A 23,350-nucleotide genomic window follows, 5' to 3' on the forward strand; every position below is an offset into this window, starting at 1 on the left:
ATGCACTGAAAGAAAACTCACTGAAGCAGTGGAGGACTTTGTTAATTCAAATACAGGAGCTCACCTTTATGGCTGTCAACCAAAACTCACAATTTCAATCTCCCTGTGTACCTCAAACCCAAGACTCTTTAAATGGTAGTACATGTGAATAAGATCCTGAGAAGTAAACCTATGACCACTTGAGAACAAGTTTGGTAGTGAGGCAAGATACACAACTCCTTTGCTTCTAAGGGGATGAGAAAAAAAGAGAAAGCACCCAAGGCAACTCACAAGAAACAAAGGCAAAGGAAGGACAGGAATTTTATGCAGTTAACCTATGGAGGGCTCTCTAGTTCAGCGAAACAGTAAGAGAAGGTCCATCTCCCAGAGTATATTTCTCCTTTTTTGTGACAAGAGGGAAAAATATATTATGGCGTTTCTCTTACTAACTCATAAAATACGGGTTTTGTCCAACTGTTTCTTCAATCTGTTTATTTTCTGACAGAGGTTAACAAAAAGAAGCGATGGTGCACAACTCTCGCTTATTTAACCTCTCCATGTCAATTGATTTTACAGACCTTTGTCTTATCCCATCTCAGTGTCTCTTTTTGAAGCCACAAGTCCCTTACTATTTACTCACTCCTTATAAAGATGTTCTTTGCCATTGTTCACTGCCATGGCTCTTCTTGTACCTCTTTTGGCATGTACGAATCTGTTTTGAATAGAAACTGTCCTTTCCCTTTAACATTGATTTTATTTGCCCTCTTACCACCTTGTCAACACAGGCTGGTTGCGGTCTTTCAGCAGTTTTTGACAGCTGATCTTCATAATGGCCCACTGCATAATCCAGCATAATCGGCAAACTTGGGTATGTGTTCCTTCTCCTCCTTTCCCCAGACCATTTAAGAATATGTTGAGCTGCACAAAAAGCCACACTTTCCCAAGACTCTGATGGCAAACCTCTCCTCTGTGAAAACTAAGCATTAACTTACTTGGGTTTTTTAAAAAACTTTTAACCTGCTACTAAACTATTTCACAACCCCTCCCCTGAATTCCAAACTGTTCAATTTAAGTGCTGTCAGTGAGTTAGAGTTCGTAATGATCTTTGGAAATGGAAAAAAAAAAAAAAAAAAAAAAAAAAAAAAAAAAAAAAAAAAGAACTTCCTAAAGTACCTAATTTTTAATTGATTTCTTTAAAGTAGTTTCTATCAATTTGTGCAAAAGAGGTACGATTCAATTTTGGGTGAAACCACCTTATTTCTTTAGAAAAATCAGTCCAGAAGAATGATGTAAAAAATGAACTGCCACCTATAAGAACAAATTGCTGTTTGCTATTGAAATGCAATCTGTGTTGGTCTTCACACAGTATTTCTGCTATCCACCTGCTTCAGCACACACAGACACTACGCTTGATTTTTTTCATGTTTAGATCCACTTAGATTAGTGTCTTAGATCACTGCAGATAAATTACAAGTTCATTCCTTATAAGTACACAAAAATATATATATTCGATACATTCATTTTAAGAGAGATTCCCATCAGAAAATGAAAAATGCAAGAAACAAGGAGTATAAAATCATCATGTATATTGCAGTATTCCTTCATACTTCAACAGTAATCATGGTGACTTTCTGCAACTATAACTTCGTACTCTCTTATCTTGATAAATGTAATCTTGTCCAACTTAAATTCATACAAAATGCTATCATAAAGGTATTTTTTCTGGTTCAATACCTCAACGATGGCACCCTTCTGCACCTCTCCCATACCTCCCTTATTCCTTCACCATCAAACATGAACTATGGATCTTCATTTGCATGACTTTTCAAATACAAAACTGTAACATACATGTCAACATTAATTTGTTACCAACATGTCAGCCTTGGCCATCTCTTTGCCAGGGCTTGTTGTCCATTAGTTAAATCTCTCAAACAAACCACTCTTTAACTGATACCATTGTTTTTGCGTTAAACATGGAAAATGTTACATACTTTACTTTTTAAAATCTTTTCTTATGTTCTGATAAAACATTGGTTAGAACACTGATGGACTGCAACCAGCATTTGTGCTACTAGTCATAATACAGTTATTAATAATAAGCACTTCCTCAGACTATATTTAAAAAAGAACCTATGTGCTCTTCAAATTAAGAATATGTAATACTATGGGGAACTTCAGCCACTACAACATTTCACAACAAACATAATGTTTATTAACCAATTTTCAAAAAAAAATTATGGTTTCTTTTAACATTGGAATTAAGCAGGTCAGTAACATGATTTTCTCTCTTAAACTCTTGTGATAGTTTACCTGAGTTGCAGCAACAACAGTAGTTATAGAAGGCGCAGTTGAAGGTGATAGAGCTCCCACTTGCTGCAAGTGGCCTGAAGCCTGCTGAGGTAAATGAGAACTGGAAACGGGAGTGCTAGATCCTGAGCCAGATACTGCATTTGGAAATGATACTGCTACATCATTGCTGCTAAAAATACCTGAAAAAAATTACAAAAACGATTACATGCATCTTTCTCTCTCCCCCTCCCTCTGTTTACTAGTAACCATGTAAATGTGCAGTAGAAAATTAATCAAGACAAACAAGATCACTTAATACGTAATGCAGAAAGCTCCTGTGTAGAAATTCTAACCATGCTGATTGATACAAGTGCTCTCATCATTTAACATTCTACAGTTCAGGGAACACAGATTGATTCGCTTTTAAGTTTTTGTCAAACATGTGTGATACATCAAATATTTATGTGCATTACAAACTGCTCAAATATTAACAGTGGCAGAATTTTTGGCTAAAATGCCTGCCTTCAACTAAGTCTGCTATCAGAGTTTGTTCTTTCAATGTATTACTGTTAAGTAAAGAACGAAGTATCAGGCTATATAACTAAACACACACCATACAAATGGAAAAAATACTTTTTAACTTTAAAGAAAATGTTACTAAACAACATACATTTGTTCAAAACTGTAATTTTGGCAACTAATAATTGCTTGTACTTTTTCAAAAAAATATCGACAGCAAGTCTGAGGACAAGGTACTCAGATTTGCCGATAGAACTGGTGGTATTTCATTTATTCACGAACTATAATTCCATCCATGATCTATAGGAATGCTTGAGTAACATTTCTGCTAGAACAGCCAACAAATAAATGACTAAACACATTAACATCAGACTTGTAAGTTAGCAATTTAAACAGGAAGAATTCACACCCCTCTGTGAAGCCATTACTTCTGTTCATCTACATGCAGGGTAAAGTTCATTATAGAGGTTGGGAAAAAAAACCCTACTGACCAGAAGCCCAGGACAAGAAGTAGTACCTGTCTATGAAACCGTTAGGCTCCACGTGCATTAGATAAGTGAGCTGTCAGCTGGCCAAGGAATATCAAGCATGGTAGCACTGAACTGCAGTTAGAGGAAGAGTGCCACAGGGAGTAAACAGAAGTAGAATGAACATGGTTAGATCAAAAAAAGCAACAGAACTGAAATGCCAGTTAGAAGGCAAAGGGTGGAGCTAGTTTGTCACTCATACAAATAATGATTTGAAGAAGGCAGTGACAGTAAGAAGATACGCAATGTTAAAACACCACTTGCCACCCAGATATCCCTCTGAGCACAGGCAGTCAAGGGAGACTAACATCATCCAAACCCACACATAATATGCAAACACTGATGCATCTTAAATTCCCTGACTCTATTGACTGTCAAGAAAAATGGAAGAAAGACTCAGCCAGACCCACTAGAGAAAGAAGATACGAAAAAGCAGCTGAAGACACATCGCGACAACACTTTTTTCCTGCCTAGCCAAGGTTAGGGACTTATCTTCTCCCCAGTCTCTTCATCAGAGAAAAATTCCATACCTGCTTTGCTTTCCTACTGACCTTCATATCGTTTTCCATTTAGCACACCTCCCCCTCTTGGCTTGTTTTTGGTCATCATCCCCAAAACCTACAGTAACCGCCTTATTAATAGTTAAAATCCTTGAAGCATTCATTTTGCCATGATCTTTTTCCAGTTCTAGCTGGATCATCTAACTAGACAGCACATTTTATGGATCCTGCTCCAATTCATCCCTACACACCACCAAAATGAACATGATTAACAAACAGCCTTGCTACTGAGTCTACTCTTAAATGTTACATAACCACAAAAACTGAAATATAACCCAGGTTCTTGAAAGATTTTTCAATTTGCTTTTAAATCAACAGTTTCAAATCAATAAAAAGGACGAGATTTGACCCTTTGTTTTCTGAAAGCAGTAAAATAATTAAATATACAAACCTTCTTGTAAATATGAGATTCTCATGAATTATCAGGCTTCAGGAACCATAAATTTTAAGAATAAAAATAATGAAATATCACAACACCTGTGAGTAAACCATAAGAGCTCATCACCACAAGCACTATCGCTCTCATAAAACATCAACAGCAATGAGAGGAGAAAACAAAATTTTTGGTGAGAGACAAGTACTAAAAATTAAGGATATTTTGCCAGAAAGGGAAAACAGCTCCAAAATTTTAAAGCTATTATAGATTTTTTATTCTTAATTTTTAAAAATCTTACATAATTAATAACTGCAGAGATTCTGCTACTTCTATTTTAATGATAAGGTTTATTCTTCCTCTTAAAAATAAAATTCTGGAATACAAGCAGATAGTTATGAAATCACAGGCAAAAGAATATTTCAAAAGAAAGAAAAGCAGCAAACTGGTTTGCCAGTGGAATGAGATAGCTAATACTTGTTGCCAGTTGTAGTAGTATCAAAAGCACTATTTGTTGCTGTCGCAAAATACAGGACAAATATGACCTATCAGCACACTCCTTTCGGGATAAGTATTTCCTTACTTAACACATTAAGTACATGCACCTTCTGAAACCAGTCATGCAACCAAGTTACTACTCCATGCAGCATTCAAATACGAATTCAAATAAATTCTTGATTTTCACATCGCTTCAAAAATACCTGTATAAAAAACTATGTGTATATCATATTAGAAAGCCAAGACAATACACATTTGAAATGTCTCTAACATATTAAGTCGTCCTTTGGAGTTTGGGGAGAGATAAATCACTTTCTGGATCAGGAAGGAATGATAACGAAAACCTGAGCAAATCTCTGTAAACTACATTAATGTTTAGAACAAACAAACCACCTTGAAGTCCCTCCCATATTACTGAAAAGACAAAGAACTGTAACTTGTGATGAATGGCATTGTGTAATTTGCCAGCACCATAAATAGCACGGTCAAATACAATCTTCAGCATTAACCAGAACACAATTCTTCAGCTCCAGGTGGAAATGGACACGTAACTGCTCAGGTGAAGGCTGTGCGTGACACCACTAACACAACTGCAGAACACGGACTTGAGGTTCTAACAAATAAAATGCACAGGAGCCTACATTGCTGGCTTAAAAGACTACTGAACAAAAAAGGTATCTCTGGCCAACAAATTAGTGCCTGCTTATCACATAAAGGTAGTACTATAGAGGAAGGAACGCATCAGATAATGCAGACTGGAAAAAAATGCATTCTTTATGCACCATCAATGACAAATTCAGTAACACAGGACATAAAAGCACTTCAAGAATAGTGAAAAACAAAACAGCCTGAAATCAAAACTAGCAATATAGGTGACACACAGAACAATTTTAGTGGTTTTCAAAATCTCAAAAGTAAGTTGTTCCATAAGCAGAAGAATTAACAGAACTGATTAAATCCTGGATTTCCGCAGTGTTGCATCTCACTGATGACATCAATACACTAAGCCTTCCCACCACAATTTCTGTATCTAGGTATGAAATCCTCACTTCTTATTTTCTAGTACCACAGCCCCCTCCATTATCCAGCTCTCTTACAGTCCGTTCTTATGCTGGTGACTGCCTAGTTCAGCAAGAGAGAAAAAAATAGGTTGGTTACTTTTGTATCCACACATCATCCATTCCTATTACAGGAACATACCTGCTTTAGATTTTTTTCCCTGTAAACTGGTGAACAGACTTCAAGCTTACTGTGGCCCAAAATTAAGAGAGACAACATCTAGACTGCTTACTTAGGAAGCTCATAAAAACACTCTCCCTAAAGCTATATTTTCTTTTGTAGGTGAGAAATTTGAAACTATTGCAACAATTCTGAAAAGAGGAAATTATCTGAAATATCTGTCATAGGTTGCTCATCTTAGAATTTTGTCAAAACTTGAGGAATAAGAAGAATATGGCCAAAGAGGCTATTTTTCAAATGTAAACTTGCAGGCCTAGAGAAATTGCATAGAACTACAAAGCCTTCCTACTTGGGGGAGGACTGATGGGCATGGGGTTGAGACAACAGCCTCAAGGGAACTCACAGTAGAAATCGCAGGTATAAAGGCAAATTCTGAGTTATAAGAACAAGAACTTCTTTACACGAACTGAAGCCATAAACACATTTTCAGTACCTTCACTTTGTGTGGTAATCTGAAAAAGTCTCCCCTAAACCCATGGCAACTTCCTACACAGTGCAAAATGAAAAAGTATCTTTGCATGAAGCAGTCCATTCATTAGTAACTAAACACGCACAAAAACCTGATTAAGTTCCATGACACAAGAAAGAACACATTCTATTTCAGTACAATGTTAATGGAAGAAGTACCCTGCTATGTTATTTTGTAATATGATCACAAACTGAAATGAATCTAATGCAAAACAAAAGCAAATAAAAATGGGTTATTTTTAAACAGTTGTCAAAGAAGAAGAAAGTTGCACTTGAAACTGCCAAGGCAGCAACAGTATTTCACTTAAATTTATGAGATAATGAACTTGGATGCTAGGGTCAATCTGTTTCCTTCACGAAGAAATCTGAAATCTAAGAATCAAATAATCACACTATTTCCCTGCTGGTGATGAGGAAAGTCATAGAGGTCACTTTCAGATAGGCTTCTACAAGACTCTGCAGTAACAGTTCTAAGAGGTGAAAGTTACTGATCTGCACTGGATAACAAGCTACATTTGGAGCCATTTCAGTGACTGGGCATCCTTTTTTGATGGAGGCACAGCAGCCTGTCACACATCAACAGTCAATGGCTTCCTTTCACAAAGAGCATTCTGAGTACTCTCCACAAGAGAGGCAGAAGTCAAAAAACCCCACAGACTCAAAATACCCAAAGAATGCACACTGGGGGTGGAGGCGAGGAGGGAAGATACAAAGTACAAGTGTACATGTTTTCCAAAACTGGTTTTCTAACTGTTTTGAAACAGTTGTTCCAGTTTCATACCTATTGACAGAAGGCAAACTGCCACAATTATTCCCTTTGAGAATACTCTGTAAAGTGGATTTATAGTTGAAGACCAAAATAATAGTTGACAAGAACCTTGACACAGCTGAGGAACACAATTCAACATAGTAATATGACATCACGAATCCATGATCATATCACCTATATATACAGCAAAGACGTGAAGTTTGCTATCAAACTCCATTAGAATTGACCCCAAATCCTTGGCAGCTCAGCCAGCAAAAGATGTTCAGGTAATCTCTTCTGTCTACTCCATCCCTATGGGTAAACTCCATGACCGTACCACTATTCATCATCAATCAGAAACGTGTTCAACAGAGTGGGAGTGAAGGATCAGAAGAGATCCATGTGGTCTGGAATGGTTTACTGTGAATAGCCAGCCCCACCTGCTAGGGTGAACAATGGTATCTTACACTTGATTCCATGTTCACTGATGACCACTCCTGTCAGCAGTCCTGCTCCCTCCTCTGAATCCAAGCTGATACAGGTCTTACACTGCAGCCCGCTACTGCAGAAGGCCTAAAAAGCCACATTTTCCATAGCCCACTCAAGATGAATTTTCACTCTGAGAGAAAAGATCTGAATGTAACACAAGGAGACAGTTGAATGTCATGCTGGACTAGGAAGACAGGGAGAACCGTACGGTTTTTCTGCCTCACTATCTCCATCTCTAACAGTGAACAATAACAGCCCCACACGTACTAAAAAAGGGTTAGCATACAGTAATACTTTCCTCAAATGTTCTCCCAGCCTCTAGAAATCTATAATGAAGGAATTTTGAGTGTGAGGAACAGTCTTTGTAATTATCATGCTTATTTATGCTTAAATATGCTTCCAGCCTCGCCCAAATGATCATCTTCCAATCCTTTCTGAACAGTTGAAACTTTTCATAACCGATCTCATGGCGAAGTTACACCTTAGCTAAACTGTGCAGTCTTTTTTTGTGGTAGAAGATGGCACAGGGACAAAACTCCTTTCACTTGTTTCCTTCAGATGTTCTGACTTCTCACAATAATCTCTGAAATGCTTTATAACTGCCTGTTTACATTGCACAATTAGTTCAGCTTTATGAAACGGGACATGTTAAGAATGTCATGCTTGTTCTACCCTGAGTAAAAATGTTTTCAAGTACTCTTCTAGAATAGAATGCTAAGATAAAGAGCTCCGTGACCATATCTGAGACACGTATGCTCATAACCACAAGTGTGCCACAGCACAGAAAGATCTTTATTAAAAGAAAGTTAAACAGATATGTAAGAACAATTGATAAAGACTTCAACTTTTTAAGGTTTGAAGTTTAAAATGTCCACTTTTGTAACAGAGCAAATACAGACAAGTCTAAGTTACTTAAATACAACAAACAAAAACCGAAGTAGTTTTAGGTTCACTTAATGAGTATTCATGAATAGGAGCATGACTTGTGATCTACACTTCTTAATGATTTCAGAAAAATTTACTGTGTTTGCTTAAGATCTCTGAAAACACAGCACAGCTTCAAACCATTCTGACAGCAATCCACCTCAGTGCTGGAAGGTGAGTCACTGGAAGTACTAGACTCCTCTTCACTGTGAGCATAACACAGTCTTCTATAGGAGTTTCTCCCTTTTGGATTCCAGTGATCTGAGGCTGATGTCTCCAAAGGGAGGGGGGCAGGGGGGAAGGTGAGGCAGCTGCTGCCCAAATTTCTGAAGGCCTACAAATAGCTATCATTAGAACCAGTTACAGCTTTCAAGTGGTATTCTAGAAGCTCATGGGCAGATAGTTACACTTGAGACTGCAGCATCTGACAATCAAACAGTAATTACTCAGTACTTCAAAACATGCATAACAGAACTACTTCAAGCTGAATTTTTAATTTGCCCTTCTCTTGTTCTTAGTTTTTATCAACTGAGATGGTTCAGCATAGCACTACTGTCTCTATGCTTCAATACAGGCACATGCCTTTTTATCACCACTGAGAAACTCTGCCCAAGTTGGGCTAGATTCAGAAGTTGTAATTCACATTCAGCAGAAATTCTGTTTAGTTTGGGTTATCTTGTAAAAAAAAAAATCATACCATATATACTGAATTTTGCCTGCATTGATGGAGAGGCCAAGGCAACAGAACTGAAGTTTCTTTGGAAACATGCTGTCTTCTAAAAACAATCACAGCACTGAGACTGGCACAATGGATGTCTGTCTGTTTTATGACTCCTCACTGCAACTCAAAAATTAGCTGAAGACAGAACAATCAATAACAAAGACCTAAAACAGCAACAGGAGTATGAAATAAAACAGACAGAAGACAGAACAAGTAAGAACTGAAGTAACCACAGAAAGGCAACAAGGAAACATTACAATTTACAGCTATCTCTCTAATATAAAATAATCAGGTTATTGCTTCTCATAGTCTTTTTTTAAGTATGCACTAAAACTGCCAAGAGATATGTATGCTCAATATGTATATATATATATATATATAAGTGCATACACAGATATGTGTATCACTCTTGCTCCTTTTCAGTGGCAGACCCATAGAAGAAGGGAAAAGATAGCAAGGTCTAGTCAGAAAAGTTTGACTGTAAGATCCAGAGTACGACTGATCACACAGTGAACAGCAGTAACAGCTGCTCTCAACTGCAAATTTTGTGGGGTTTAGAAAAAGGTTTTGAAAAAAGCATGAAAGATACAAGAAGTTGACTATACAACTGCAAAACATATCACTGAATATACCAGGTCTCTTACTGGCAAAACTGCAGTGTGCCACTGTCTGCTTTGAAGTGCCTTGACTCATTTCTATTAGGGCAGGCATCTTAATGGAACAGCTTTCATGACTCAATTTTCTAGTCCTCTTCTTTAGGACCAGATCCTTTCAAACCAGTTCAATATTTCAGCTATTATCTCTCCTCCTTCAGAGTTGGTCAACACCAAATATCAACTGACAGGCTTTGTCCAACTTTATAGCAAAATTAGTAATAATAAACCTCTTTTGCTCCAAACTCGTATCTGTTTCCACTCAAACTAAAACTCACAGGGCTTCTTTTCGGTACTTATTGCTGATGTGCAAGTAGCTTAAACTCAGTGCAATGAAAAAACAAGCTTCTCACACAGACTCCATCAAAACTCTTACTGACAATGACATTTACAATCCTCAGCATTATCCTGACACATAATCTGAATATGCTGTCGGAGTAAATGATCTTGTTTTATTTAAATATTTATCTCAAGTTTTAATACTTTGTTTTCATCCTATATTAACACACAACAAGATCTCTTATTGCTGTTCATATTATCAAAATTTCTACCTACCCTCATTGATTTCACCCACATATATGCCTCTGACAAAACAAGAGCCCTACAATACTGGAGTGGGGGAGGGAGGGAAGGAAGGAAAAGCAATACTGGGGGGAAAAAAGTAACCAAAATTTAACCTCAGAAAGTATCATGAAAAATCATCACCACCTTTCCACCACCCCAAAGAAGGTAATTAGATGATAAATCTGTCCAAACACCATTCTAAAACAAACATGTAGCTACCATTATGCTGGTCCCCAACAGTAAGTTATATAAAGCATTACTACTGTTTGGCAATATGTGCCCTTCCAACTATCTGTGCCATTAGTTTAAAACCCAAAAAGTGCAATGTGGAAAGAAGTCACAAATGGCATTCCATCGATTTCTATTCTGCACCCTCTTGGCAATCTATCCCTCTTCAACATTAAACAGGAAAAAGGCTCTGCTTATAAAACAGCAGAAACTCACCAAGTCCAAATTCAGCACACTTTGCCAGATACCCTTCAGATGTTTTATTTTTGTTCAGAAAAATGGTGAGCTTGCTTTCCTTCATCTCAAAGCTGGTTCAGAGCACTGTACACCTGGGAGAGTGAGAGGGAAACCCTATATCAAAAGGAAAAAAGCTAAACCTATTTTACTAAAGCAAAGCAAATCTAGAGAAATTTCAGTATTTCTCACCACATGTAGACTATGAAACACAAACTTCATGTAATATTAGAATTTTTATTATTTAAGAGACCCACCAGTCTAGACATCTGCCTAACAGGTGTAATTCATGGCTCTGACAGTGTGAAAAGCAAAAGTTCTATAAAACTGTAATGACTGCTAGATTAAAATGCAAAGAACTTGACCATGCAAAGTTTCAAACATTTCAATTCTTTTGCATATGCTGAATTTCAAGTCAATACAGTTAGCAGTGCACACAGCACTGCTCTTCCAACATACGTGCACAGCAGTAAGAAAACTTTTATTTGTGGAAGGCACAAATGGATAAAAAAAATCCAATTTTTATTAACAGATCACCTGGCACCAATTAAATATCACACTGAGAAATAAACTTGATAATCTTCAAAACTAGCCTCATGAGAGAATTTTAAATCTCCTAGCAACTTGTGAATACTTGCTTCCTACAAACTAACAATATACTTGAAAAAGTAAACTGAACTAATTTAATAAGATATTTCATTTCCACTGGCTATGAATACAGCAACAGGGGTACAAAGCCAATGCTGAATACTAAAGGGAGTCATTAGATACATTAAAGATCCAATATTGCTCCCTCTGAAACTGATAGTTCTGTTATCAGTGACACAAATGAGCAGCATCAGGCTGTCAGAACAAAGAATAGACAAAACAAGGCTATCTTCACATGCATTACTTGTAGTAATTTAAGTAGTCAGGAAGAGAAGTGGGAGAATGCCTGAGCTAGACACCACTATAACACACCTATGAATGGAGCACAGAAGAAGGACTAGAAAACACTATTCACAAAATTAAAGAAAAGAATCTCAGAACTGGAATAAAACTGTTATCGTTTTACTTCACACATACAAAAAGATCATAAAAAGAGAACTGAGGAACTATTGACCTATCAGGCTCCTGCAGACAATCTACAAAAGTTTTCACTCAAGTACTGAACAATTGACGCACTGCAGACCTGTATTTCACCCAATCCACAGAATATGCAGACCTTCAATCAGGCTTTTCCACAAAAGGCTACCCTTTGTGATAAATGAACCTCTGAAAAAGATTCTAATATAACTTACCATTATGTATGGCATTCATCAACTTCACGAAAGCTTTTGAGTTAGGAGAAAAAGGGCTTCATGTTAAGATCATGTTTAACAGACACACAAAAGAATATATGTATAGACAGGAATTTCAGTGAACAATAATACACCTGAATACATCTTTCTTGTATTCGAGCTCTGATCATTTACAGTAGCACAAATTGTAAAATGGATTTATTTCTATCCACTATAATTTTTTACTTATATTTCTTTTATCAGTGTTGGTTAGATTTTAAATGTCAAATTTAAGAACGTTCCAGCACATGCCACTTAGCTTTATTGTAAAGCTAATATTACAAATAAAAATTCAAATTCCTACCAGTGGCACTCAGTCCTCTCCAAGGAAAGACTGATTTTGATTTCATTGTCTGCAACAAATTTAGAAACTCAAAAGGAAGTTGCCTTGCTAATTTTAATCACAAGGCATCTGTTTTGCTTCACTGCTAGATTGAGATGAACTCAAGCAATCAAGTCTAACAGACTCTTGGACTTCTGTCTCCTGGATTTTGGAGAGCTCCGTTCAAGAAGAAGTCAGACACACAGAAAGAGCATCCAACTAGTGATAGACCAAAGAGGACGCTCACATGAACTTCCTTCCCTTCACGGGCTGGGGCTTTTAAAGAGTATTTACTGACCTCTGACCCTGAAGTGCCAGAACACACCCATATCCTCTGCTGTGCAGCTGAGGTCTCCAACACAGCCTCCACAGCACCGTGGCACCGCAATGCCCAGCTGCAGAGTGCTGGCAGTCATGCAGATGCCAGCCCTCTTCCACTCATCCCACCAGCTTATTCCTGCTTAGGTTAATGACCTCATGACTACAGAATGATTTGAGTCTCAGTTTGCTCGTTCACTCCTTCACACTACTAAGGAACACAGTTTACACATCTGGTTGGCAAGGTAATCAAATGAATGATTTTACAGGCTGGAGTGGGGCCAACATGTCTTGTCGTACTCCCATGGGGGGATTTGCTACCTGCATCAGCCTCTGAGATCTGACTGCAGTAACTACTTGGGTTCCAACAGGGCAACTGCTCTCAATGCTTTATTTTTCTCTTCTTTACTCGTGCCACAACTAGAAGCTACTTAAACATTGCTGTCATAAGCCATTTTTTAACTCTTCTGAAGGGTCTTCTTAACATCAGAATTTCAAAAAAATGAATGAACAAAGACATCTTAAATTTCTGTCATTCATACTCAAAAATTACAAAACTAACTAAGAAGCGGTTTTTAAAAATTTAAAACCTTTGACTTTTACCTACAAACTAAAATTGAGTAACTAGACTAAGGTACTTCAAAGGAAATACTTCTAAAATTTGGAATATTTTTACTGACGCATTACCTTCAAAGTGTGTTCTCTAAAAACCGTAAGTACTAATGTTCGGGGGCTTAAATTTTGTGGTACAGAAAAAACGCACAACATACAAAATTCTGTATGATTCCTGACAGAAGTGTGTTAATTGAAATAAATGAAACTGGTAATTTTAATTAACCCTCTTAACAGTTTTCAGAGAACTAACAAAATACAAAAATACACTCAATTTAAATGGACAAAGATTACTAAAATGCACAGAGTTTATATGACTGGAATCACATTATACTATACAAATTCTTTCTCAGGTGCAGAGGACACAATGCAACTGCAATCTGCCATTCTTGAATGCAGAATCATTTCACCCACACCTACTCTCCACAGCCTTTATTTGATTATAATTGTATCCGTTCTCTCCAGTTATGCTCCATTTTTGTGCACAAGAAATAGCAGCCATTTTGATCCATCATTGCTTTCAACACTAAACAAATCCTTTTCAAATTTAAGGACTGTTGGATAGGTTTGGAAGGAGGCCTGGGGTGTGATGAGGTTTTTTCTTTTTTGTTTGTTTGTTTCTTTGTTTGTTTCTTGGTTGGTTGGGGTTTTTTTTTTGTTGTTGTTGTTTTGGTTTTTTGTGGGTTTTTTGGGGGGGAGGGCGGTGTTTTGGGGTTTTGTTTGTTTGTTTGTTTTATTCAAACAAGCTCAGTCCTACACTGCCAAAGCTTTACATTTTGCTTTTGTTTCTTTAAAACTGTACCGAACAGGGGCCACCACTAATCCAAGCAATTGCATACAATGTATTCCCAAACATCACTCAAGAGGTATGAGAAAGCTTCAAAGCAGAATAGACTAGATATGTCTCCAATGCAAAATTTACTACTCTAAGATAACACTTCATAGACAAATGAGGAAGAGATGCAGTTAAAGAGCTAACAAAACACTAGCTGTTCTAACACAGCCCTCATCCAATTACACAAGGAAGGGCCAACACTAGATCAGTCCTGCTTGTGACTGATGGAGCTAATTCTAGACTCCCCCCAAGCCTCTCAACAGAACAGAAGGAGAACTGTTCCCCTACCACCACTCCCTTCCACACTCCATAAATTAGTAGAAGGCAGATGAAAAAAGGTGTTTTATTCTGGAAGGAAAAAAGAGCTACTGTCTTGGTTCCTGTGTAACTGCCTTTATTGGCAGCTATGTCTTTTCCTGACTCCTGCACTGAAGTACCCCCTCCCAGCCATCTAGTTTTCTGCTACAGTGTACAGCCAAAGTGAAATCCAACATGCTAAGGTGTCAAGGAAGGTTAGGGATGGTGAATGGTAACTATATATATGCTGTAATAGCTGGACTTCACTTCTCATTGTTTTCATTTATTTGCCATCTCTGCTGCCTCCCACACTTTTCTCTCAGTCTTGGCTAAATCTTTCCTCTCTTCATCCAATCCTTACAACAGCTGCTACAGTTCGCTTTACTTAGAACCTTAACAATTCTTCCTCCTTAAAATCAATTCTGCTCAGAAAAAAGTTTGATGCTTCCAGCTCATTCATTTCCATTTCTGAAACGACTCAGTATTAATAATGACATTCTAACCACCACCCTCTGCCTGTTCATTACTTGTTTTTAAGGGAATTGGTTATGCATACAAAAACTTCAGTTCCATTTCAAGTTTACCACTACTCCACAACAGAAAAAAAGCCTAGTGACTTCGTCCCTAAGAAAGATGTTATCTGCTGTAGCCAAGCCCTAAATCTGTCAGATTAGGCATTTGTCCATGACGGTTATCACACTTCAGGAAAAAATAAACCAAAAAAGAAGCTGAAAAAAACTCTAACAAAACAAATTCCAACAACTTGCATTTGACATTACTATGTGAAAGCTAACCACATTGACAGCTTATGAGCCACTTTTTCATTTGGAGGAATGAGGGGTGTGTTTGGTGTTTGGCTTTTTGTTTGTTTGTTGGGGGGGGGGTTCTGCTGAGGTTTTTTTAATTTACTTGGAATCTCTAGTCATTCTTATCTCACAGATGTTCAAAACAAAGGGAAGCAGAACTAAAACCAACTCAAGTATGTAGGATCTAATAGGATTATTCATGCACAAGTCCCAGCTGCATGTTTGTAATCTTTAGTTCCGCTACCAGCTTCCACGAATCTCTTATCATCTCAGATTTCTAGTTATGCTGGTCCAAAGAACATAGATGCTCACTCACTTTTTTATTACCAGAATTTTCCATATTTTCCTGTTACTTCAGTTAGTGAGAACCCTTTTCTGAACCTTCCACCACTGCATGTAATTCTCTCTCATAAAAACATATGCAGCAAGCTAGATCACTGTCAAAATGAACAGTTTTCTTCCTGCTATCCTTATGGCCTTCTCACATACCTACGAAATCTGACACAGAAAGATGAATACTTCTATTTAAAAGCTGAATTACAAGTATATAAAGAGCAATACGAAGCATTGAGTTTGCATCTAAACTAGGTGTTAAATACCAGTTTGGTCAAATGGACAAAAAAATGGCTTTACATTCAGGATCAGGTAAGAAGTAGCTTTTCTAACAATATAAAATAGTTTATTTCATTACTATTTCCAGCACTACCACCACAAAAGCCCTTGCAAGAACTGTCCTGTTAAGAATTTTGACTGCACATTTTGTATATCAAGTTCCTACAACACATTTTCAGGTATGCCTAACACTCTTGAAAGAGAGTTTTATTTGAATAACCTTCTGGAAATACATTGTTGGCTTACTGCTGCGGATTTTCTGCATTTTAGTCGTGCCGGGGAGGTTCATCGAAAATGAGCTCACACTGAGATGGACCTGCATGCAGCTTGTGGAGCTACAGGTGATGCTTGAAGAGTATCAGGACCTGGGACACACTCACTGGGTACCTAAGGCATATCTTGATGCACATGGAGCTACCAGGGCATCACCTGGCTGCCAATCCTCCCCTGCACAGCCGGAATTGCTGGGGGCACGTGCTGCAGCTTTGTGCCAAGTGACATGCTACAGGCAACCTGGAGCTTCACAAAGCTGCTGTTCTCAGTCCTATCACACCCATATAACCTGCTTAAGGAAGAAAAATAAATTACTTACAGAAGAAGGTAGCATAGGGACTTGATAATCAGACACTTAGCCCTATTATATTTGTTTTAAAAAGCAGTATAGCTCCTATACAAATATGAGTGTCATCCTATATGAGCAGCACATGAATCTCTCCATTCTAAGTCTTAATGGATTTGTCCCTGAGCAGCATCTTTCACTGAAAAGCTCCATTATTTTAAGGTAACAAGTCTTTTTTATGCCACTGTATTATGTTAGCATTTGTATTTAATTTTTTTTTCTTTTTGAAACTTTACAAGGGAATTGCAGAAATTATTATGATAATCAACAACAGCTCTAGACATCATAGCCTCTCCCCAGATATAATCCTGAGACAAGCTTCAGTCAGTTTAACTTCTGGTACTGCAGCTCTTCACGTCAAATAAATGGAAAATTTAAATGCTAAGTACACTTCCTTCTGATTTTAAAAACCTGACTGTAGTGTTGTTACCTCTGACTGACAACAACAACAAAAAAAGAATTTTACCATATGAATTGGACAGTCTTCAGAAGGACAAAAACCTTCAAGAACTATCAACACATAACGCATCACTTATTTTTCAGCTATATTTGATTTCTGTAAGACTTGAAAGTCTGTAAGATCTGAAAAGTACAATTTTCAAGGAAGAGTAAAAAAACCCTACTGCTCCTTTTATAGTCAAGTCTCTTTTCTACCCTCCCCCACAAGCACTTTTTTATGTTCCCATGTCACCTTTAACAGATTTTATGGAGTTAAAAGACTGATTGCTATCTCACATTTGACTTACAAAGAATGCCATACTCCAGTAATTGACTCCAGATGCTGAAAAATGTTCACACTCAAGAAGATGAATATTTTAATTTTACAATACATATGTACAAAAAAACCTCCTAATTTGACATAATTTTGAAAGTCCTTTTTTTTAAAGTTAAGCCATTTAAAATGTGTTCTGGGAACTAAACAGTTACAAGTAAGCAAACACTTGTGTCTCACTTTATTTCCAAGCAGCAATAGAATTAAGGAATATTAAGGGATACACCTCTAAAGCAAGTATCAAGTTCTGCAACAAAGACATCTGATAGGATAGAAATCTTAATTGCTTCACAGTATCTCCTTATTCCCCCACTCCATTTAGAATTATAATTCTTAGCTTTATAACAAGAGTTAAAGAACCAACATAACGTAAGCACAAAACTGGAAGTTTCAGTACATCTTCTCCTTCTGCCCTTATTTTTTTAATGTAATAATGATAATACCACATACTTTTACTCCATGTATCTGCAAAGACAATCAGCCACTTGGAAAGCAGGCAATTTCTTTTCTTCACTATCAGACAATAGCAGCCAAGCTGTCAGGCAGATCTCATTCATGCAGATTACCCAGGCTAAAGTAAGTTAGTTTTTATCACACTTAACACCAAATGTATACAAGACACTTCATAGGCTTATGGGTCAAACATAAGACAAAAGCAAGCAGTTTACAAAAAGCTCATGAACTTCTCTTCCCTTACCAAACAAAACCAATTTATAGCTAAATTTGGGAAGTACTAAGTACAGAAACTTAAGTAGCCTTTAAGCCCTCCCCAGTCCATTTTCTTCTTTGCCAGTATAGATACAACTAATAAATAGTCAGCATATTCATAAACATTCTTATTATGTTTCAAAAAGTTTGTATTTAGATGCCAATTCTGCAACTAATTCTGTTTGGGCAGTGATCTAGACCTGTAGAATTGCTTGTATTTAAATTAATATTTGGGTATAAGACTCACAAAGCTTGAATAAAAACAGTATTTCAAACAGTTTAGAAATATTTACATCTTTTTGCTAAGCTGTTTCAAACTACGTCTTTCTCCTGAAATCAACAACTACCTAAATTTTCTTTGTTTTGTTATTAAATGAAAGACCTAAAAGTCAAGAAAAGAAGTCAAGAAAATACACATTCCCTTTCCCATATTGTTCTGTTTTGCTGTTTGTTTGTGTTTTTTTTGCTTTGTTGTGGTTTTTTTTAGCATCTGAAATGTATTACAATTTCATAATTTAAACATACTATTTGCTGTTGACTGTCAGAGTATAATGACTAAATAAATAATGACATCTTTCAAAATTTAAACAGAAGCTAATGCCCAGACTCACCATAATTTGGGAATCTAGTTTAAAGATATAAACCAAAATTTCTATTTTAACCTGACAGACACATTCTCATGCAACAATTAACTGGCCATGTAATTTCCACAGCTGCCAAGATCTCTGAAATTAGCTGGCCATAGCAGCCTGACATGGAAGCTCTACCCCAGTTGTTAGAACTTCCCTTCTCTTGGGCCTTTTTTTTTCTTCACTTCGGAAAGCCCTCCCATCTGTTTTCACTCAAAACCAAAAACTTTACAATTTTTTGAGAAAGGAAAACTTTGCCTGGTTTTAAACCAAGTTTTGTTTCAAAGCGATGTTCCAAGAGTTTCTGGCCTTGCAGCACTCCCAGGGCGGCTGATTTGCCTCTCATGCACAAAACACTGCATCCATGCAGAGTCAGACAGCTTGGACACTTGGAGATGGAACAGGCTGAACATTTCCTGTTTGCAGCAGCCCATCCAATTAAGCACTATACTGTATTTTTCTACTAACTTTAAAAAAAAAAAAAAAAGGGGGTGGGGGACAGAAAATAGCAATTACCAGTATGTTAAAAAAAAAAAATAGTTGACCAGGAATAATAATTCTTTTTCTGTAATAATTATGATCGTGCTTCTAAACATTTTTAGAAATATTCTGAAATATTCTCAAATTCAAGATATTCCAGTCTAGCAAAGAACTTCAGACTCTCTGAAAAGCATGTTTTAAAAGTATCACTCATTGTGTGTCTCTTCTCAACTTTCACGTTCATAGTCATATTTTAGGAGGAAATTAGCATCATAAATAAATACAGTACTTTGCCACCTGCAACATGTATGGAGTAATTCCAATTAATTGTGATGTAACTTGTGTACCCCTTCTTGAAATGAATGTCACAGTGATGACAATAGCCTTTTTTCTCCCCTAAAGTGTAATAATGTTCAGTTCTCCACCACTATTGAGAAGATTTTCATAACTGTTTTCAAAATACATCTCTGTTAGAAGGTTCATTGTTCAGTATTTTTTTTGTCCACAGCCTTCTAAACCAAGGAATTCTTATTCATTTCATCCAAGCATTTTTTTACAACGTGTTTTAGAAACCACCCTGAACCCTCAGAGCAAGCAGCAAAGACGACTTCTCAATCTCTGATAAAAGCATAGAATATATCATGCTGGGAACCAGTTCTAGCAGATCCATGCTGCCTGAAAATTCAATACATTTTGAAATGCATTATTTGCCCAGTTACAAACCATGTCAAATGCTAAACTGATGCACCATGCTGAATTTTCTTTTAAAAATCAAAGAGATAATACAGCACAGAATTAGGTTCATAGGTAAGGACCAAACAAGAATCTTTGCAAGCACATTGACTTCTTAGCTCTAGAACTTCCTGCACCTGCAATTCAAATAAATACGTTCAACTAAACTGTATCTTCTAGAAAATACATTTTCAAAACTGAGATTTGTTTAACTATTACTTTCTCTCACTTGATCATGTTTTACTTTCTTGTTAGGTTAAGAATCACTGTACTAGTTTTTGGTTCCTCATATGATACCCACAGTCTGATAAACTCACTTCATAGCTGTTCTCCAATAATGTGCTTTTTCCAGTCATTGAATCCTTCCCGTGGCTCTTTTCTTCACACAGAGCAAATCACAGAACCACACACAGAATTCAAAGACCAGACACACTCTGAATGCAGAGTTGCCTTTCTCATTAGCTTGCTGTTTATGCATTAAAACTTTTTTAAACACAGCTCAGCACTGGAAACTCAGACACAACTGATTCATCACCTTTATCCTTTTTCTCTACAGCCCTTCTTTCCCCAGAAGGCCATCCTTATCCTGCAAGTATACATCCATCTTTCTAAGACAATCTTCTCCTTTAGCTCAACCAACATAACTCTTAGTTTGTACTGCTGACCAAGAGATTCATTTTACCCTGTCCTCATAACCAGACCTCTTCAAAAATTGCAGAATCTTCCAATAGATTTCACAGACTATTCTGAATTGGAAGGGACCCACAAAGACTGCCGAGTCCAAACCTTAGGTGAACTGAGGACCGAAGCTGCGACCTTGGTGTTATGAGCACCAAGCTCTGACCAACTGAGCATAAAGGGAAATAACAAAACAAAGTAAACACTGGTTTAATAGTTCTCTGACCAAAATAAAATTGAAACTTAGCTATTAATTACAGTTAATGCACGGATTTGCTGACTTCCCATCATTAAAAGACTTTATTTAAAATGTCATGCTGTATCAACTGAAATGCAGGCACCTACTATGCCACTGATTAAAAAACAGAAAATAAAATTAGTCCAGTAAGTTATTTTCCATAACTCTCAATATCCACCACTAATCATTACACCTTCATATGTCTTAACATCTTCCTTTCTTCTGTCAGACACATCCTAATCGCATAATATTAACTACTTGCCAGTCTCTCTTACAGCTTCATGAGTTTTAAAGACTAACTGAAATTTAACACTGACAGTCTAAAAGCATGGAAGTATGAGGAATTCATCCTCAGGAAATGTCAATAGTTCTGGCTGTAGGTGCTGATAACAACTGTTTTCCTTAAGAACGTGGATGCATTTCATGATAATCCTCATTTTCATAGCTACTACCTCATGTGATTTCTTCCCTGTTACCTGATGGAACATCTCCATGTTTTCTACACCAGCAATCATTAATTTTAAGATTTTAATCTTGTACACCATTCACCAATCTCAACAGCACTTCTGTTCAATTTCAAACATAAAGAATTATAACTTCCACACATTGATTTTGCCTTGTGTGCTTTCTATACCATTTGCTTAGTCCTAAAAGGCCATTAATATCTATTAGTATCAATTTGTTCTTTATATTCTATCTCCTCTGAATACAAACTGGCTTTTTAACACAGCAAGACTTCTGCTTTGGTGCACTTTGCAGATAAGCATAATAGCACAAACTGTTTCAGAATAATTTTTCCTAAACTCTTCTTCCCAGTAGATTCAGCTACTAAGTCAAACTTTAAACACAGCATCATGAAGATTTAAGGTAAGTACTGAGGGACTTTGTATCTCAATGAGAATAATTTCAAGTTACTTTTCTACTTTGAAACTCAGAGTTTCCTTATGTCATCAGTGCAACATTGAGCTTAACAGCACGATGATCTTGTACAGCATGATGTGTCTAACATTGACAAAGGTCTCAGCACTGCTTGAATCAGATGAGAAAGGAAAGCAAAATACATGGAACTAATATGAAGTATTTAGCAAACCCGTCTATAAAGCTGAAACTTGACTGCACAACACAAGATCAACTCAGAGGGACAAAAAACATTCATGGTTTCTCAGTGTCTGAAATACTGCCTTAATAAGGTACAATACTGGGTTTGGATGAGTCCATTATTCCAAAAAAGCATCTAATGTTACCAATCAGAGCATACTGAAGACTGGCTAAGGGCAGAATATATATCATGCAGAAATAAAAATGTAGGAAGACAAATTTTAATTTTGCCTCAGTCAAGACAAAGGAATTCCAGAAGACTGACACAGTAAGGGTGCTGAAACAATGGGCTAACCATTTCAAGGCCAAATTGGTCCTTTAATCTTTTCCAGTCCTCTTAAAGAAAAAAAAATAGCTTTTTTTAGGGTTTACAAAACACGTTAAGGGCATAAAATAAATTTTACAAAAATTCAAATATTGAAGCAAATAATCCCCTCAAGTCTTTAGCTACTGAAGTTGATACTATACAACTTGTTGTACACTTGAAATCAAGAGGAGAACTGAGAAAGGCAGAGAAGTGCCTGAAGCACTACAATAGTTCCAGCAGCAAGTATCCATGCTGAACTTGGAAGACAACTACACAAGAACTTTATCTACCACGACACAGAAATTTCAGTTAACTTCTGACACTTAATTCTTTCCATTTTACATTGCTACATTATTCCACAGAAGTCAGAAGATACTGTACATCACACAAAATATTATTTTTCCTATTGCCAAGGGACAAAAGCTCTCAATGCTTTACAATACTAGACCAGAAATCTTTAAATATTATTCCCTAGAAGTATGCTGAGAATGAACTTAATCCTGAGAATACAGCTGGCATGACTTGGAAAGTTTGAAAGCTCTATGAAATTCTTGAGTTCAGATGAAATCAACACACACATTGCCCCTATTAAAAGATTCAGATCCTGTAATCACTCCAAAGACCAACCCTATTTGGGGTGAACCAATCTTTACATAACTAGTCCAATAACTGACTTAGGCCTTTTAAGACAATAAACTTACAGTGCTTATGGATTCTCAACAAAAAGAGAAGTATGGTTTGTAAATGAGCTGATATCTAAAGAACTTTGGTGGGGTTTCTTTTAAAGCGGCACTAGTAAAAGGTTAATTTACAGCAGAAATTCCATATCACACTACCAATTTAAATTTTATTTCATATTTTAGAGTTAATTTTATTCCTTTGAACACAATGCTAAAGTAATGCATAAAATGTTTCTTGTCAGGTTATAAATACATTTCAGAAAAAATCATAAATA

At 36.7% G+C, this 23,350-nt stretch overlaps 1 protein-coding gene across 5 annotated transcripts in view; it reads right to left on the minus strand.

Annotated features, from left to right (window-relative positions):
- The window catches only part of MLLT10 (MLLT10 histone lysine methyltransferase DOT1L cofactor), a 130,532-nt gene that overhangs the window by 32,216 nt on the left and 74,966 nt on the right, over positions 1–23,350 (minus strand). For all 5 annotated transcript variants that reach the window (XM_066316343.1, XM_066316353.1, XM_066316335.1 and 2 more), the window contains one exon: positions 2,290–2,468. In XM_066316343.1, coding sequence (XP_066172440.1) covers positions 2,290–2,468 — 179 coding nt within the window. The remainder of the gene's footprint in view (positions 1–2,289; positions 2,469–23,350) is intronic.

Source organism: Sylvia atricapilla, chromosome 1 (genome assembly GCF_009819655.1).
Source record: "Sylvia atricapilla isolate bSylAtr1 chromosome 1, bSylAtr1.pri, whole genome shotgun sequence".
Lineage (NCBI taxonomy): Eukaryota > Metazoa > Chordata > Aves > Passeriformes > Sylviidae > Sylvia > Sylvia atricapilla.